The 17899-nt window shown below is 48.0% G+C and overlaps 1 protein-coding gene across 50 annotated transcripts in view; it reads right to left on the bottom strand.

Annotated features, from left to right (window-relative positions):
• SORBS1 (sorbin and SH3 domain containing 1) overlaps window positions 1–17899 on the bottom strand; it is a 192371-nt gene that overhangs the window by 71096 nt on the left and 103376 nt on the right. For 27 of the 50 annotated variants that reach the window (XM_075935646.1, XM_075935647.1, XM_075935652.1 and 24 more), the window contains 7 exons: window positions 11367–11422; window positions 9665–9733; window positions 7817–7912; window positions 5471–5590; window positions 4009–4035; window positions 3761–3864; window positions 442–1236 (listed from right to left, as the gene is read on the bottom strand). In XM_075935646.1, the coding sequence (XP_075791761.1) occupies window positions 442–1236; window positions 3761–3864; window positions 4009–4035; window positions 5471–5590; window positions 7817–7912; window positions 9665–9733; window positions 11367–11376 (1221 nt within the window). In that variant the 5' untranslated portion in view covers window positions 11377–11422. The remainder of the gene's footprint in view (window positions 1–441; window positions 1237–3760; window positions 3865–4008; window positions 4036–5470; window positions 5591–7816; window positions 7913–9664; window positions 9734–11366; window positions 11423–17899) is intronic. The other 23 variants (XM_075935670.1, XM_075935667.1, XM_075935669.1 and 20 more) reach the window with 6 other exon arrangements.

Below are 17899 nucleotides of genomic sequence, written 5' to 3'. Positions count from 1 at the left end.
CTCCATGAGCGCACCAGAGACAGCAGACCCACTTTTGCCCACCCTTGAAGTCTCCATTGAGCCACAAAGCAGCTCATCTCTACTGCAGCCTTTGCTATGGTTACACCTACCTAACTGGGACTATCTGACCTAGCCGGCCCCCACCTATTGATTTTAGCCTGCGCGCGCGCGTGCTCTCTCGCTCTCGCTCTCTCGCTCACACACACACACACACACACACACACACACACACACACACACACACCCCCCACTCTCTGGGGAAAAGCGAGAGGTAATTGAAGAGCAAACAAGAAGAAAAAAGCGCACAAAGAGCGACCTGTGGACAGAGAGTGGTAGAGATGAATGCAGCCTCAGGGACACTGTAGGAATTAAAGAACCATTCGCAGGGCTGAAAGAAAACAAGATTATGAAGCAAATGTGGACCATGCTGTATCCCTTCACCTTGTACAGATGCTGCTGCTGCGTAAGGCAGGGCTCCTCTCTCATCCTGTCCCCACAGCCGGGCGCACTCGGGGGCTCTAGCCCTGGGTCCCTCAGAGCCCGAGGAGGTGGCGACTGAGTCCAGGAGGAATGGCTTGCACCAGAGCTAACTGCGTCTTTACTGAGGACAATGTTAAAGTATGGCCTGGGAGGGACAGCGGGAGGGGGAGGGAGAGGAAAAGATTTCCCAGTACCCATTACAGGGGAAACTGTGTTGGTGGCTGGTGCTTGGGTGGCCTCAGCTCCCAAATGGGGGCTCTCTGCGTGGGCATGTGCAATGCTGGGGGAACAGTCAGGTGCAGCGGAGCAAGTGCTGTTAGCTAAACAAGCCACATACAGACTGCTGACCTTTCTAGCCCCTAGAGTCCCATGTGTGGAATGCATTCCAGCAGCAACGCCAGGGGCTGTCCTGGCAGGGGTGCGATGTTTAGATGAAGTGCCCAGTAACAAGGAGCTACCTCCCAAAAGGGACTGCTCAGCGTGCCCCTCGTCCTTGGGAATCACACTAGCTGTGGGCGGAAGCCCTGTGGAGAAGCTTGGCTTCCCCCCAGGGATTCTCCCAAAGGGTGCACGTGAGGAGGAGCAGTGACGGCTGCTGCCACTCGGTGACACACGCTGGGCAGCAGGCTTGGATGCATTCACATACACACAGTCCATGATGGGGACTGGCAGCAGGTTGGTTACTTTCGTGTCAGTGTGTGGGCACCATGCATAGCTCTCTTCCTTTGGAAGAGGAGGACGGGGAGGGGAAAGGGCCTGTCCAGACAGATTCAAGGGAAGGAGAAGGAATCCGCACCAAACGAGGGGAAAAGACAAAGAAAAAGAAATGAAAGAATGAAGTTGACCATTAGACTTGGGTTAACAGGACTGAATTCAATGAGCGCAACAGGCTGACACAGTATCTCCAAACTGGCTCACTCTCAATGCTTCTTGTTGGGGGATGCAAAGGGTATCTAGCTTTCAAGTTCACACCTATGAAGGACACCCCACCTTGGTTTCAGGGCTAACCTTGCACTAGGTACTGTAGTGACCAGCATGGCTACCAAGCTCCTAATGCTCCCCCGGGACTGTGAAATGCAGATCTGACCTTCAGAGCCATTCTCTGTGCTCCATGACCCCCAGCCCAACCACTCGCTAGCTCTGGGCACATTGAGAACCAGAAGAAAATATGGATTCTGCCGCTCAGGTTTTACTGCACACTAAGCAGAGAGCTGAAATCTGATTCAAAGCTTCTGTTAATGCACAACCCTCCCGCAGAGACCCGCTGTACTGCAGATACAGAGAGATTAAATACAAGTCTCATTTCTTTTGCCCGAGGCAGGTACCCCACGTCCCTTCTCAAAAGATCCCTCAGTCACAATACACCCACAGGAAAACAGAACATTTTAAATCTAGAGTGGAGTCAGGTTCCCAGGAACTTGTTTTAGAGTGACGCCTTCTGACAGGGAATTCACGTTCCTTGCAAAGCAAAAAAAAGCTCCATTGTTGTTTCCGTACACTGTAACACAGAGACTGCAACTCCAGAACTGCGTGAAGATTGCAATTCCAGTTGGAGCAAATCTGCTTGGAGCCCAGTTGTTCTGCAGCAAAAGTAGTACCTTTGCTACAGGGAGGTTTCACTGTATTTATTGCCTCTTTGCAGGTAAATCACCATCTGGCAGAAGGAAAACAACCAGAACGCCAGCCTACAGGATCGGCTTCTTTTTTTTTTTGGAGACTTTAACAGTTCAGAACTTTATAGGCTTGGTTAATGTTCTTTTTAAAAATTCATCACTCTAGGCAGCTTTGGGGCATCTCCTTGCATATATTGGCATAAGCTCCAGAGTAATCCCTTTAATTTCAGCAAGCTGCAATAGCCACCCTACCCGTGTCATGCCAAGCAGAGGCACTCTAGCATGGGTGGTGAGGAGGGCAGTACAGCCTCCCTGGGAGTGGCCAGTGACTCTGGCATAGGCTTCCAACTGGCCCAAAATAGCTCAAATCTGTGGGCAGGTCTGGGCATGATGCAAGACACATGTGTTTACGCTGGCTACTGTGGAGATGGCCGGGGAAGGGAAGCAGATGGGGTAAGGGGAATGTGGTCTTCTGGAGGTGGGTTCATTTCATCATTTTTCTAATTTCTGGCAGGGGCTCCCAGAGCTTTGGATAAGCCCCTTTTTATCCTTAGCGTATAGTGAACTGAATACATCAGGAGCTGCTTGGACAGCAAGCAAGCAGCCTCCCTGGTTATCACACTCGGGTACCACAGAGAGAGCTAGGTATCGCCTGTGACTGGAGCAATACTGCTGCCTGACAGATGCCGCAGAGCGGCCAGTTGCTTGTTAGCTTGACCACGGTACCCCACATGGCTGACAGTATTTGGCCCTTTCTGTTTCATCTGGGATTAGTTTAAGTGCCCTCAGGACTCTAAGCACAGTGCTCTGGGAAACTAAAACTGTGCTCTCTCTGTTCACGCCGATGCCCTGTAACTGGCTGCGAAACAGCTGCACATCTCGGGCAGGATGCAGCTCATTTCTGGAGCACTTCACTACTTCCTATGGCCTCAGCCGATGGGCACCCACGCCTTTGGCTTGACATTAAGGCACAGGGTCTGAGCCGGAGCTTTGTCTAGAACTTGCCACAGTTCCAGCAATCACCCTCTCTGAGGGGCTCCACTCCACACTTACAGAGCAGTAACAGGAGCCATTCCCCAAACACTTAGAAAGGTAAAAGGTGGCTCAGGTTTTCCCATCCCATAGAATCCAACCTGAACATTGCATGGGGCAGACTGGTTGCCCATACCTAGGCTGGCTTTTCTCTTTGCTTGGCAGACCAGTCCCAACACTTAGGGAAATAACCGTTCCACCAAGGGCTGACGAAAGGGGATATCCTTTCTAGCGCTAACATGGAAAGGCTTCTGCAGTCATTTGTTTAGGCCACTCTTTGGGTTTGGGAAGTTTAATTCTCCATTCAGCCAGCTGCAGCTGGAAGGCCAAAGAGCATACAAAAAAAGACATACAATAACGGATCACTGCCTCTTGACCAACCCTTCCCACATGAACGCTACTGAATAGCACTGTGCCCCCGCCAGCCACCAAAGCACTCAGCTTGATTTAAGCCATAATAGCAAATTAAGCCACACAGCACACCTGGGAAAGACACATTTTCTCCATTTTGCAGATGGGAAAAATGAAGGCACAGAGACTTACCCATTCCTGCGAACTGAACACAGATCTCCTGACTCTGAATCCTGTGCTTGACCCCTCAAGAAAAACCTCACAGCCCCTGGAAAGATGCTTACCTGTGGTTTTCCCTCTGGGGAGAGGTTGGGACGCACACTTCTATAGCCCTTGGCAGCCAGAGAAGATGGCTGGATATCTCCATTAGAGGATAACCGCCAGTCATCTAAAAGGGGAAGAAGAACTTCAGGGCTGAGTGAATTCATTTAGTTAGATGAGGAAGGAGAAGAGGAGAGCAGATGCTTTTTGCTGGGCAACAGGAAATACATTCAGGGAAACAACAACAAAGCAAAGCGACAAGAGTATGTACCTGGTTCGGGTTTTCCTGTCTCCAGAGCTATGGATGCCACCGAGAGAAGGGACAGTAGAATGAAAAAATAAGGGGAAAAAATAAACTGTTACATTTACAGCAGACATGTCCCCACTGAATTCAAGATTCAGGCTACTTCATTTCACATGCCCAACAGGGATTCTGAATTGCCATAGAAACTGGCCCTAAACATGATGCCCTCACAGTTTCTGACCTTTGTAAACACAAGGCAATTCATTCGGAGGAAGGAAGAAACAATCGGTCATTGACATTCTTATTTCAGAGGCTAAAAGGCAGCTGAGCTATCTGCTCTCGAGCTGCATTTTGGAATCCAAATGCCACGCACTGCTGCAAACGCAGGATCTCCATGTCCGGCCATGATGTGGGTGTCTTTTTACCATTGCTGCATGAGAACAATGGGCGCAGAGACCCACTGACAAATAGATATCTATTTTTCAAGTAAGGATGGGGATGCAAAACATGACGCAATTTTACAGCCCAGTCCTGGAGCCAGAGACACCGAGGGGACCTACCTATAACCCACTGAGTTCCTCCCCCTCCCCCCACATTCACCGTTTGGTCGTTCATGTGCTGTACAAAGGGCCCTTCCAGCTCCAATGTGCATTTATAAAGTGACTGAGGGAGTTCAGCCAAAGGAGTATTAATGAGCTCATTTCCATAGGAATGGGCTCATTGCAATTCATGCTACTGGAAATGTATGAAGCTGCCAGCAGAAAGGGTAGGTGAAAGGGAGGGTGAGGAAGCAGAGAATGGAGAGAATGAAAAGAGGAGAGGTCATGGCAGTGCAAGGGGGAGAGGAGAGGAGAGGAGAGGGAGGTAGGAGGCTGCATGTCAGGGCTGGAAGGAACAGAATCCAAACAAGAGGCCCAGTGATTTCATGTGAATCACATTCAAGGGAAAAGTTGACCAACCCTAACCTCTCATAGCATCTCCCCTTTGGGACTGCACTCGACAAGGTCAGGCAGGGTCAGAGCTGCTTGGTTTGTCTCTGTAATTAAGTAATTCCATAGTGCTATTTAAATATGGCAACACTATCGACTTGGGGCATTGCCTTACATGCCACTGCTGCAGCAGCCACACAAGGACACTGCCCACTGCCCACAGCGGCCTGGGAAGAGAGGAGGGACACAGAGGCCTGTTTGGGAAGAAAGGGACATTTCTTTTAGAATTCTGGCCAGCCACAAAAAGCAACACATTTGCCTTTTCCTCAGGAGTGTGTAAGAGTCTGTGAAACCCACTCTCAGAGGTTCTGGGGCTTTGTCTTCCTTCAGTGGCTGCTCCATGTGAGAGATTTAGGAGTCTGCTCTTGCTCAGGTCATTAGCACTGGTGGGCGGGACTCAGACTTTCAGTGCTGAAGTCCTGGACTCAAGTGCCATGTGGGGGCAGTTACAATTGTTGTCTCTTATGTTAACCTTTTACACATCAGTACCCTGGACTTACTTTCCAACGGCTCAACATCTGGAGAACGTGGGGGATTGAGAGTTGGCCTTTCGTCAGAGGCCGGAGATGCTCGTAGGGTTACAGTCCCTTTTCCAGTGCAAACTTTGGTGGGATCCTTGTCTAAAGAAAACATACACACAAAGGAGATGTATTGGAGCTTGTGATTCTGTGCTCCTGGAAGCCATCATAGCATGGCAAGATGCTAGTGACTCTGGATTAATTCTATCATGGCTGCCCTGAATGAATTATTTTAAATATTTATGCAAATGAGAGTTAGCTTTGGCTTTACAACATTTAAGCGATAACAGCAGCGGTATACTTAAAAATAAAACAACTAAGGAACACAAAAATGTGCAAGTCAGTGAAACTCATCTAGGGAAGTGGCAAGCCCTAATGGGTGTCTGGAACAAATTTCACAGGTTTATTCACTGTATTGGGCCTGGTCTCCACTCAGATTTGTTGCCGCATACATTTGACATCACTCTAATGGCATCCACACGAGGGGCATTGTACCATGTTAAATGCGCCAATCGGAAGCAGCACAACGCATGTGTGTAGTCAAGGCCTGAGTAGCGAGTTCCATGGAGAGTTACGTGCTGTCGTTACCCAGAATGAGGGGTATATGCTAGGCTGTGCCTTGCACGTCTCCCACACACCCTGCTCTGCTCCTGTGCCATGCCCATGAGATTGCCCCACAGGATCAGAAAGGAGTTCAAAATACAGCCACTAAGCTCACCTTCCTGCCCCTCAATCAGATCAGATCAGCCATTTTGCGGGCAGGAGCTTAACCATCCACATGTGAGTAGTCCCACTGAAGCCCATGGACTACGCAGATGCTTAAAGTTAAGAACATGTGCTGCTGAATCAGGGTCTAGGGATGGTAAGTAGCGATTCATTTGATAGTCGAGTAGTTGAGTACAGTAACAGACACAGTTATAACCACTCTGGATTGTCCTCAAGTTCAGTTACAAACGCGCTTCCCGTGTCTGCTGCAGACAGAAAGTCTGACAGTTCTTCACACTCAGGCCAACGCCAGGGCGCCTGTCACCAGCATTCACGTGCTTTCCCAGCAGCCATTCCAGAATCTTTTGTTATTATAGCCAAATTAAAAACTACATGCCCAGCCCAACGTAGCTTTACTCACTGCACATCTTTCCAGCTGCTTGGGAGAGTCAGGCCTGACCTTATCCCTTACTCAGTTAGGAGTACTGTCATCTAGCTGCAAGAGCTGATTTACAAAGTGCACAAGCGGCAGTAAAGCTACGGCTAGATTACACATTTTTGTCGGAAAAAGATGCACTCTGCATTTTGCGTACCTTTTTCTGATTCTTTTGTCGAAGAGGCTTTTCTAACATTTTTCCCGTCTAGACTGGGCCAAATGTAGGAAAACCCCCTCTTTCGGAAACCCCCTTCCTCCTCGTAGAACAAGGAATACAGGGGCTTCTGAAAGAGCACGTTTTCTCTGCTGCAAAAAAAAAGCGGAAGAACAAAGGCATTCCCTGGACACGGCAGAGTTTTCTCGAGATACCTCTGGTATCCTGAAACCCCTCCACAGTCTAGCTGTACCCTTAGATGCCAAATCTGGGCTTTAGGTTATTACAGATCTTCCTTGTAATCCCCAGTGTTTGATTCTATGAAAGTTCTCACTGGATCTTCTTCAGTATGAATGTGGTTTTATGAATTACACTGACAAGTAGGTCATGAAAACTAGAGATGCAACTCAGCCCCTAAACCTGAGCAACCCTGAACTTTGGGCTTTGAAACTTCCAAATCAGGATCCAAAGATGCATATTTTGCAGATTATTATTTATTTGTATTACCATGGCACCCATGAGCCCCTGTTGTGGGCCAAGACCCCAATGCACTACACACTGTTTAATCACAGATCAAAAAGGCAGTCCCATCTCCCGCAGCAAACAGACTAAGCTGACACTGTCTCACTTTTTAAAAATGAGTTCTTGTTTCCAATGTGGAGAGGAGAGTCCTCCCTTGCAGTGCTGGAAACTGCAGTTAGTAGAAAATGTTCCACTGATATTTTATATCAGAAGATGGTATTTCAATGCAATCAAAATATTCATGGGAAATCATCAAAACATTTCATTTCATCTTTACTGTTTATTGTAAGTTTACATAGATCTCAAATTCAAATATGCGTAATTATGCCTGCAGAGAAACTGGATTATTGAGGACAGTGAATTGTGTCATCATGGTTTAACTCTATTAGCTGTTTATGAAATCTGAGCTGGAAAACAGCAAAAGAGGGATGAAGCTGAAAACTATCTGAGCAAAGGGGTGAGGCAGAAAGAGAGGATGATGGCCTACCAAGGTGTTTGGAAAAAAAGATACCTGTAGGTAGAATTAGGCCGGGAGAACTTTTCACTTTCTTCACGGGGGTTATTTTAACGGCAGAAATAGAGCGTGCACATAAAGGGTCGTCAATGGCTGCAAACACAAAAGTGTAGTTGGTGCATCCAGAAGGGAAGAACACAATGAAGGCAACATGCCACACAGCTTTCCAAGGTGCTTGGGAAACCCAGGATGACAATAGCAGGAAATTCCATGTACAAAAGCAGTTTAGAGAGCAGTGATGCAATCATTAAAAATAGCCCCTTATTCATCCTAAATCAGGATCCTTCTCTTTTGGGCAAGGCACAGTTCTGCTTAGTGAACGGACTGAGTCCTGCCTGCCAATGTACTGTGAGGGAGGTGAATCGTATACATCCATTTTCAGAAGACTTAACTAAAAATTAGCGTAAGCCATTAGCCAAGACACTACATATATTACATGCAAAGATAAAAAACGGTAAAAGTTGCAGAGTTAAAATTATGCAGTGAGGAAACAAACAGATTATGATTCTCAGAGTAATACTGACTGGCCGCTCTGCACAAACCCTTGTTTTGATGGTGTATATTTTTACAACGTAAGTAGCAGGGAGTAGAGAACGGTCATCGGGAGCCTTGAAAAGGATCCAGAACCAATGGGTACCATCCTGCTATCCAGTCTTGAGATATCCAGTCAGTCGAGCAGGAAATCAGAAGGATTCTGTTTAAATTCTGTTTTTATGCTTACAGCACTCATTTTACCTACAAATGCTGAACACTTTTTAGAGGGATTTTTCTCTGTTCTGCAGAACTGTGCAAAATTCTAGCACTTGTTGAAAATTTGTAAAGGTTCCTCGCTTCTCCAAAACCTCTGGTTTGATCTCTCCTGCTCTTTCTAATGTGGTCTTGAATGAGCAGTACTGAACTCTACCCTCTTGGAGTACCAGCTGAGCTAGGCGTGGGTGAACCTCCAGATACACAGCTGGGATAAAACACTTGAGGGGAATTCCTGGTGCCAGCGAATTCAATGAGGGTTTTGCTACTGACTTCAACGGAGACAGGACTTTACCTCTAAAGTCTGACCTTATACAACCTCTGCACTCATTGAATTCTAAAGGTTGGACGCTGCTCCAAGTTTTAGCCAAACCTGCTTTTGATCTGCAATGTCAGAAGAACAGCTTCCTCTTGGGGTTGCCTTGTGGCACTTTGGCTGCACTTCTGGATAAAACCTGAAAACACAGAGGCTACCCCAGAATGAAAAGGTATCAAGAAGAATGACGTGGGGAAGAACTTGGCTAAGTTCTTTCAAATCTCTGGAAAGTTTGGCGACACAATTTGAGCTAATTTTTAGTAGAGATTAACTTAAATAGAGACTGTTTTCCACCCCTCACTAAACTTCAAGGGTTGGTTTCGACACCATGTGACCTTTCTTCCAAAATGACGTTAGCTGGGGGAAGAACCACATTACAACGTTTGGTGAAAGCAAAATGCCAACACTGCCGTGCTCTTGTACTGTTTCACTCTGAACCAGCTCATTCATCCTCTACAATAAATATACTGCCTAGCTCAAAAAGTCATCGAAGCAGAAAAAGGGTATGAATATCAGAGCAGAAGCCTGGGGCAAAAGTCTACCCCCCCAAATGCACTATTACAAAAACCTGAATGGTGCAAGGCCAAGTTCTAAAGCCCACAGGAAAGACTTGCTGATAAAGAGAGTTTCCCTTAAAATGTTAACATGAATTAAGCACTGGACCAGGCCCCTCATGCTGTGGTTGCAACTGAGCACAGTGAGACAGGATAGGGAAATAGTTGCACCGCTCCTGCTGAGTGCAGGGGCAACTGGAGAGGTGATTTGGAAGGTATTTCACCCACCGTTCTCTTGTCCGTTGCTGTTTGGTATCAGCCCATTGACCACAGTTTTCATCACGTCAGCTTCTTGTTCTGAAAGACAAAGGGGAATCCGGGCACCACACAATAAGAGAGCTCACACAGACCAGGCGGCAGCGCCTGACAATATTCAGGATTTCAAAAAGCATTTTGTCTACAGCAGAAATGCAGGAGACATGCAAGAAAGGAACAGGACGGGGAATAGTAAAACACTGTGGATATACAGGCGTTTGTTAAGCTTAACATATGGCAGCAAGAAACCTAACTACAAAATCTGTGAAATTAACTGTTGACAGCAAAGCGATGTCAGGGTCAAAATCACTCACAGGTACAGGTATTATGAGTTGGGCATCTGTCAGGCTGCTGCAAGTGGAGTGCTTTGATACCACGCTGACCCACGTGCCCGGGGGAGCTGATCACCAGACCTTTGGACAGGATTTCCCTCCCCCTCATTCTTGCCCTCTGAGACCAAGCTCCTTGGGGCAGGATCTGTGTGTTTGTATAGCATCTAGTACAACCGAGGTCCAGCCCATATTGTGGTCTCTACATACCAGCAAGGAAAAATTCAATACCCATCCTAGTCAGTAGTTGTCCATCAGTTAACCTTCATGCAAACCCACAGGAGATCCAGGGTCTCCCCAGGGCCCAGAAGTATCTTTTGTAATGGCACTCAAGGTTGTCCTAGGCTGCTGGCAGCGGGGACCCTAAGGATGTGTCTAGACTACAGAGTTTTGTCGACAAAAGTGGACATAATGTCGACAGAACTCAGCAGTTTTGTCGACGCTGGTAAACCTCATTTTACGAGGCATAAAGCCTTTTGTCGACAGAGTTCTGTCGACAGAAGGTGTTGTTGCATCTAGGGTTGTGTCTAGACTACAGGGTTTTGTCGACAAAGCGGCTTGCTTTGTCGACAGAACTGGCTGTAGTCTAGACGCTCTTTGTCGACAGAAGCTTTGTCGACAGTATCTGTCGACAAAACTTCTGTCGACAAAAGCCTGTAGTCTAAATGTACCCTAAGACAGTGGTCCTCAAACTTTTGCATGCATCCCCCTAGCAGGTAGCAGAGGACGAGGTGGGGTGAGGAAGGAGCCACCTAGTTCTGCTCTGCCCCCCAGTCCAGCTGCAGCATCACACTCTGCCCCCTGGATTTCCCCATCCCAGCTCTGCTTCTATTCCCTCTCCATCCCTAGCTGAGCTCCACTTCTAGCCACAGCCCCTCATTTCTAGCCCCAGGGTGCAGGCGCCGGGCAACCCCCCGCCCAAACCAGTGAAAATGAGCAAGGGAGCAAGAGTGGGGAGCGTGAGTGATGGAAGGAAGGGGAGGTGAATAGGGAGTAGGGCCTCATAAAAGGGGGCAACTTGGGGCACGGCCTCAGGAAGGGGTGGGGTACAGGAATGATGTTTGGTTTTCTGCATTCGGAAAGTTGGCAACCCCAGGCCAAGCTGACTGACCCCAGCCCTTTCTAGTCACCTTGGGGCTGGTACAGGCTGAGTGCGGGTGTGGGGGGAACAACCTGAAACCAGGGTTGGTTGTTTTTTTATTGGGAATACTTCCCGTGGCCCTCCCAACAAGTGGAATCCCACACAGGAATGGCCGATTCAGAGAGCCACAAACGGTAACCACGTTAGAACCGGATGGGAAGGTTTCTGTAGTTAGAAGGCAGGCATGTGAGGAGCAGGGACTCACCAGAGCTCATTGTGCCAGAGGAATGTGTCTTCTGCACTTCCAGGTTCTGCTTTTCTCTGTTTGAATGAAAGAGAGAATCCTGCCATGATGCTGCTACACTGAAGGACACTTGTAGCTCCCCAACCTGCTCCCCCCAAGTCTTGTGAGACCCAGTTCCAGAGACAGGCCACAGTCCTCTCCTGAGCGTTGTGCAAAACCAGTGCTCCAGGACACCAGCAGGCATGGCCCAGAATAGCTCTGATCACACGTTCCTCTCTCTGAAGTCAGGCCAACAGTTCTATTTCCTTCAAGAGCACAAGACACTAATTTCCCAGCCCAAGGAAAGAGAGTTTAGATCAAAGAGAAGCAGCATTTGTTGGTAATTTGCAGAATGGAGGGAAGACAGAAATAAGCAGGATTTCCACACAACGTGGATACCACTGAAGGAAACTTTAGACTATATCTAAACTTTGTCTCACAAGATCTGGATTATGTGCAAGGTCATCTGCACTAACGAGTTAGGAAACTCTTGCCTTTGCAAGCCTGTGAGATATGTAGCAGCTTCACAAGGTGTCTCATCTAGAGCTTTTTCAGTCCACTGACAATTTGGAACAATTGAAAAAAATAGTTTCAAGATGAACCAAAAACTAAAATTTTCAATTTTTTCTAGGAAATTAAAAACTTAAAAGGTTTGAGTCAAATGAAATGTTTTCCTTTGATTTTAAGTATTTTGTTTTTAACATTTTTAATTATTTAAAATACATTTGAAGGACATTTCAAAGTGAAAAGTCGTTTTGAGCTGAAAAACTGAAACAGTGCATTTTGAAAATGCAAACCCAAACAAAACATTTTAACTTTTGCAGAACATTTGTTTGTTGGGGGTTTCTTTCTTCCAGATTGAAATCTTCTGGTTTTATGGGAGCTGCACTCTTTAGCCAAAACAGGTTTTAGATGAAATTTTTCACACGGATCTAATCTCATTAGAGAGAAAATCCCTGAGCAGGAAACCCTAGCACAGATCAGTGCTTAGATACCAACCTAACTGATCATGCGGAAATAGGATGGCTGGCCTTCCTTTGTTTTTGAAGATGTTACTACACAGAAGAAAGATGTTTGTTTCCCTACTGCTTTGCCAAATGCACATTCACTTTTTCCCAGTCATTCCCAGCTTCTCTAGTCCCATCTGAAGTTCAAAGAACACAGAAAACACTAAAAATGTGCATTGACATGCCAGGGAAAGGTGTCTTCAGTGATGGATTTCTCTCTTTACTGAGGCTATGTCTAGACTACAAGAATCTATCGGGAAAAGCTACACAAAAGGCGTTCTGCAATCTGCGTACCTTTTTCCGATAGTTTTTTCAGAAGAGGCTTTTCCGAAATTTGGCCCATCTACAGTGATCTTCGTGGTCAGAGGCCCAAACCCCAGGTCACAGTCCCTGTCCCCCTGTTGCACTGGGACTGTTCCCCCTAGCTGCATCCCTACTCTGCAGCTGCCCACCCTGCATGCAGCAGAACTACAGTGCTGCTATTGCTATACCGGGGCACATCCTTTGTCTGGGTGAACATCCTGGGTGAACAGAGATATACAGACCTTGCATTTAAGAAGGTAGAATTCAAAATCCAAGACAAAAGCCTAGTAAACATTACGACCCAGAGGGACAGACGTAGTTAATTTTTCCTACTGTGCTGTGTGTCAGGGATTGTGTCTGTACAGCGCCTGGCACAATAGAGCCCCTGGGGACTACCATATCCATAAATAATAAACCAGCCTGAGTTTAATTCCTAGGTTCGATTTCAAATGCTTGGCAGGCAAGGTGAAGAAAATCCAACAGGCACACATGGCATGAGAACAGTCTCTCTCCCATGCTGAGCCTAGCCAAAGGCTGGGCCCTCATGCATATCACTGCAGATGACAGCACTTACTTCTATTCTTGTATTCCCGGAAGTAGCCCCAGGACACACAATGTGTCTTTGGGAGGAGCCCAAGGGGCAAGAGTCATACAGCGCGACTCCACGCAGATCTCAGGACAACAGAAACAACATGCATTTCCCCGTGCAACTGAGCCCAGCATATCAAATTTCTATACTATGGGGTGAAAGATACTATATAAATATACAAATCTTAGGCAGGAAAATGTGAAAGTCAGGCCTCCCCCTTAATAAGTCTTTGAGCATTGTAATTACTTTCTTATTTAACTCATCCAGCTTCTTAACCCTGAACGTATTGTCAGGCCCACCAACGGGAGGGGGTAAGAGCAAAGGGGATAATCGCCCCAGGACCCAGTGATTCCTAAAGGGCAACTGGAGCCCCAGCCCTTTAGAATTCTGCCAGAGCACCCCACAGCATGCTCCAGAACCCCATGTAGTGTGCTCCGGCCAGCTCTGAGGGCCGAAAGGGAGAGGGCGTACATGCAATGCTGGGAGCTGGATGTCCTAGCCCCACCTCTTCTGCCCAAGGCCCTGTCCCGTCCAGGAACACAGAGCCTCCCCCTCCCCCTTGCCCAGGGGCATGGCAATCCTGTTGTCTCCCCTGTGTATTTTAGGCAAGATGCTCAGCTGGATAAAAATAAATATATCAAGAGAGAAACACAGGAAAATGGAGTCAAGGACTCCATACAACTGACCTAAATTGCAGTTTTCATTTTCTGTGGCAGTGCCTTTCTGATACCAGGTCTACATCAAAGAGCTAGGTCAATCCAGCCACAATGCTCAGAGGTGCGAAAATCCACACCCTGAATAATGTAGGAAGTTGACTAACCCTCACTGTAGACTGTGCTACCACCTCTCAGGGAGGTGGCTGGACTTTGGTGATGGGACAGTCTCCCGCTGCTAGAGCGAACAGCTACCCAGAAGCAGCAGAGACACAGCCTGACAGTCTATATGCTCATGTCCATGGCTTTCACTGAGTTTAATTAATACAGTTTGCACTTGTGCCTGATAACGGTCAAGTGGATCAATGTCACTGAAACACCCAACTGAATCCACAAACAGTCCAGAGCCCATAAAAAGGTGGCGGGAGGGAGATGCACGACGGGCAGGAACCAGCATGTCCCCCAGACTACAGCGTGCAAAGCTGGTTTACACCAGGCAAGAATCTGAGGGCAAGGTTTAGTTACGAGCAGGCAGCAGGGGTTATGGTCCCAAATGAGGAAAGCACTCAAGGCTATGCTTCAAGGCTAGCGTGTGCTTTCCTAAATCAGGATCACAGTTACTCCTGCTGCTAGGCTCCCAGGTGCTTAACTTCAGTGTCGCTGACTTTAAAGTTAAAGGTGTGCTTAAGTGCTTTCATGAATAGAGACTGTTCTCCAAAATTGGAGCCTATGTCGATAGACAGTTTTAAATACTGCTACTGCCGTGCAAGTCTATACATGAGCATCTCAGATCAGTGGCAGATGGTATCCGTCATGTCCATTTTATAGCTGGAAGAAGCAGTTCAGCAAAACCAGAAATAGAGCCCAAGTTCCCTTCCTTCTAGCACCCTGCTCTAGCCAGTGGACAATGCTGCTCTCCAGCAAACCCTAAAGAATGCCTTTGCTGAAATGTGACACTAACATCAGCAGAAACCTCTGAGCTAAACAAATGTAAGACATGATGGCAGGTAAGGAATTCCCAAGGGCGTAGGCAGGGGTGGCCCTAGACTAGCTGCCAGCCACTGGCGCCCTAGGCGAACCATGCAATCGGCACCCCCACCTCCAAACCCCTCCATGATATTAGGCCACCATTTGGCAACCCATTTAACTTGGCGCCCTAGGCAACCGCCTAGTTCGCCTATATGGACGGGTTGCCCCTGGGCGTAGGCCAGAAGTTTCTGATCTTGAATGTGCCTCCATCTATGTTACAGCATCCCTACACCTCTAGGCAGACTTTTAATGACTTCGTCATCCCTTTTAGTCTCAGCGCATTTCTTCTGAGACCACAGCTCTTTCCCTACTTGGTGTGGAAAAGAGAGTGATGGAATCCTAGTTGGAAGGAATGCAGATACGCAGTGACTACTTCTGTACAGCATGTCTGTGGATTATCTCACATGTTTCAAGCATTCCAGGGTCTCCCTACAATAGCAAGAGATAACAAACAACTCATTAATAGTTCAGTGTAAGGACACATGCTTTTGAGTCACTGGGAGGGCTATAGAATATGACCCCGTGGTAGGAATCTCAAATCTTTAATGATCTGGGTACGTCAGAGGGGTTGTTTCCTTGGCTATACTGGCTTAGACTATACTGGGTTGAGGTTTGTATGGCTGCATGGAGGATTCAAACACCCACTCCACAGGCATATAAATCCACTAGACAATTTTTTGGCAAGTCTCACTTGAGAGGGACAATGCTGGTTAAAGGAGAATGTAATTAGCAGGAATTCAGTTTGGACAGAGTTAATGAGAAGAAGTGAAGTTAACGACACTGGGTTATACCCTGTGCTCTTGCAAAAAGTGCCCTAAGACCCATAAAAGGCACATAAAGCTGGCTGGGAGGAGGTCGCTTTTAGAACTGTACACATGGGATTCATTTGGCTCCAGCTCTTTACAGGCTACTTGGAGTCACTCGGTAGCTATGGGGCTACTGGTGCCTAAAGTCAGTGGCTGCCTTGGAAAATGGTTCTGAACAAACAGATCCAACCATGGTGGCAGATGCCAGAAATGCTAATAGTTCTCAGTCTTAAAGCCACGCCTCATTGTGCTGGCCACGGGATTTAGATGCAGCGACACGGTCACACCAAACTGCATGTTCCCCACCTGGAAGTGCACCTTATATGTACAATGGCTTGGATACTGCAAGTTGACATTGATGAAAACTCTCAAGTTATAAGCCACCACTAATAGGAAGGAGACCCAACATTATTATTGTACATTTTAAGTAGAAATCAACCCCAACCACAAAGTTCAGATCCAGACACAAATTCTCCCCAGATGTGTGGAGCCCTACGCAAATACAAATTGGTGATAGCCACATCCACATGTGCAGAAACGATCTGTGGATACCCGTGGACATGAAGTGGGTATCTGCAGATCTTCAGGGCTGTACAAATGTGTGGAGGTGGGGAAAGGTACTGCTTCAGGCCCACTTCTAATTTTAAGATTAGTCAGAAGTTCACAAATAAAGCAACCATTTACTAGCCGTCACCACGGCTAGAATATCTGATAGCAAGGTTACTGTCTCAGGATCAGGGAAACACACTTGCTGTGCTAACTGCTGGCAAACCCTGGCTCTCTGACAGCAGCCAACATGTAGCAGTACATTTCCCTCTGTGCTGCACAAACCCCTGCACTCCACCCCTTCCGAAGGCAGGCAATTAACAGACCCCCCCCAGGGGTGGCCTTAGACTAGCTGGCAGCAACTGGCGCCCTAGGCAAACCATGTAATTGGCGCCCCCACCTCCAAACCCCTCCATGATATTGTGCCACCATTTGGCGCCCCATTTAACTTGGCGCCCTAGGTGACTGCCTAGCTCGCCTCTTTAGATGCCAGCCGCCCCTGCCCCCTCCCACAAAGACAGGGAAGTGGACAGACAGACCCAGTTCTGAACTGTAGTAGAGCTCCACATGCAGGATGGGGAGGAGGGGCAGAATTGAGGGAACCAGATTCTGGGTGGAGCCCTCTGATGCCCCCAGCACAAGCACCTACAGCAGCCTGAGGGTGGCTGCAACAATCCCACGGAGCATTGCAAGAGCGAAGGCCAGCCTGGGGTGCCGCATGTTTCACCAGGCAGAGCCCTGGCATGCTCCTTGCTCAGGCGCTGCAAGGGGAGGTGGGTCCATTGGCATCCAGAGGACCCTCCTATGCCACAGGAATGACCAGGGGCTCCTCCTCTGGCTTCATGTCCAGTGCAGGCAGCACAAAAGGGCCACGGCAGAACCCCAGACTGATGGCCACAGGGGCTTGGCGACAGCCAGAGACAGAGCAAGCAGCAGCCCAAGTGTGCTGGCTGCCTGTCCTGCACTCAGGCCAACAGGCCATGCCGCCTCTGACAGCAGCTGACAGAGGGAACCACGGAGGCAGAAGCCACCTTTCCTAGGGCATCTCCAGCACCGGGGTAAGAGGGTCTCCGCTGAAGGCAGGTCTAAAATGCCATAGGCGGGGAGGCTGCAGCTAACGTCTGATCTCAGATTTCACCCCCCTGCAGGAACAGCGGAACATCAAACCAAACCGCCTTTTAAAGTCACATTGTTCTCCTTTGTCCAGCTCCACAACCAGAGAAACACCTGGCCCAGAAAAGTTAGTAAGTGAAGGATAAAAACAAACTAATTTGCCATCTGAGTCCAATCCACATGGGCCTGCGCCAAAGCGCCGACTCGTGCCCACTGCTTTGAGTTCAGAGACAGGCAGGCCCAAGCTGGGAAACTGAGGTATTGCCTCCAGTCCCCCCAGGGGCTGCAGATAGGCCAGGATTCACACATCTCCAGGAACCAGAGCAACAGAGATCCATTGCAAAACCATCTGACAGCTCCTTCCCTTAACCAGTGGCTTATGACACAGCAAGGGAACCGGGAGGTAAGTGGCTCACCCTAGCCAACAGCAGTATCCTCCTGAGAGCGCTGAGCACCCGCCAATTACTAC

The sequence above is a fragment of the Pelodiscus sinensis genome, chromosome 8, assembly GCF_049634645.1.
Source record: "Pelodiscus sinensis isolate JC-2024 chromosome 8, ASM4963464v1, whole genome shotgun sequence".
Classification (NCBI taxonomy): domain Eukaryota; kingdom Metazoa; phylum Chordata; order Testudines; family Trionychidae; genus Pelodiscus; species Pelodiscus sinensis.
The sequence above is the reverse complement of the archived record's forward strand: the minus strand, read 5'-3'. Positions and strand labels throughout refer to the sequence as shown.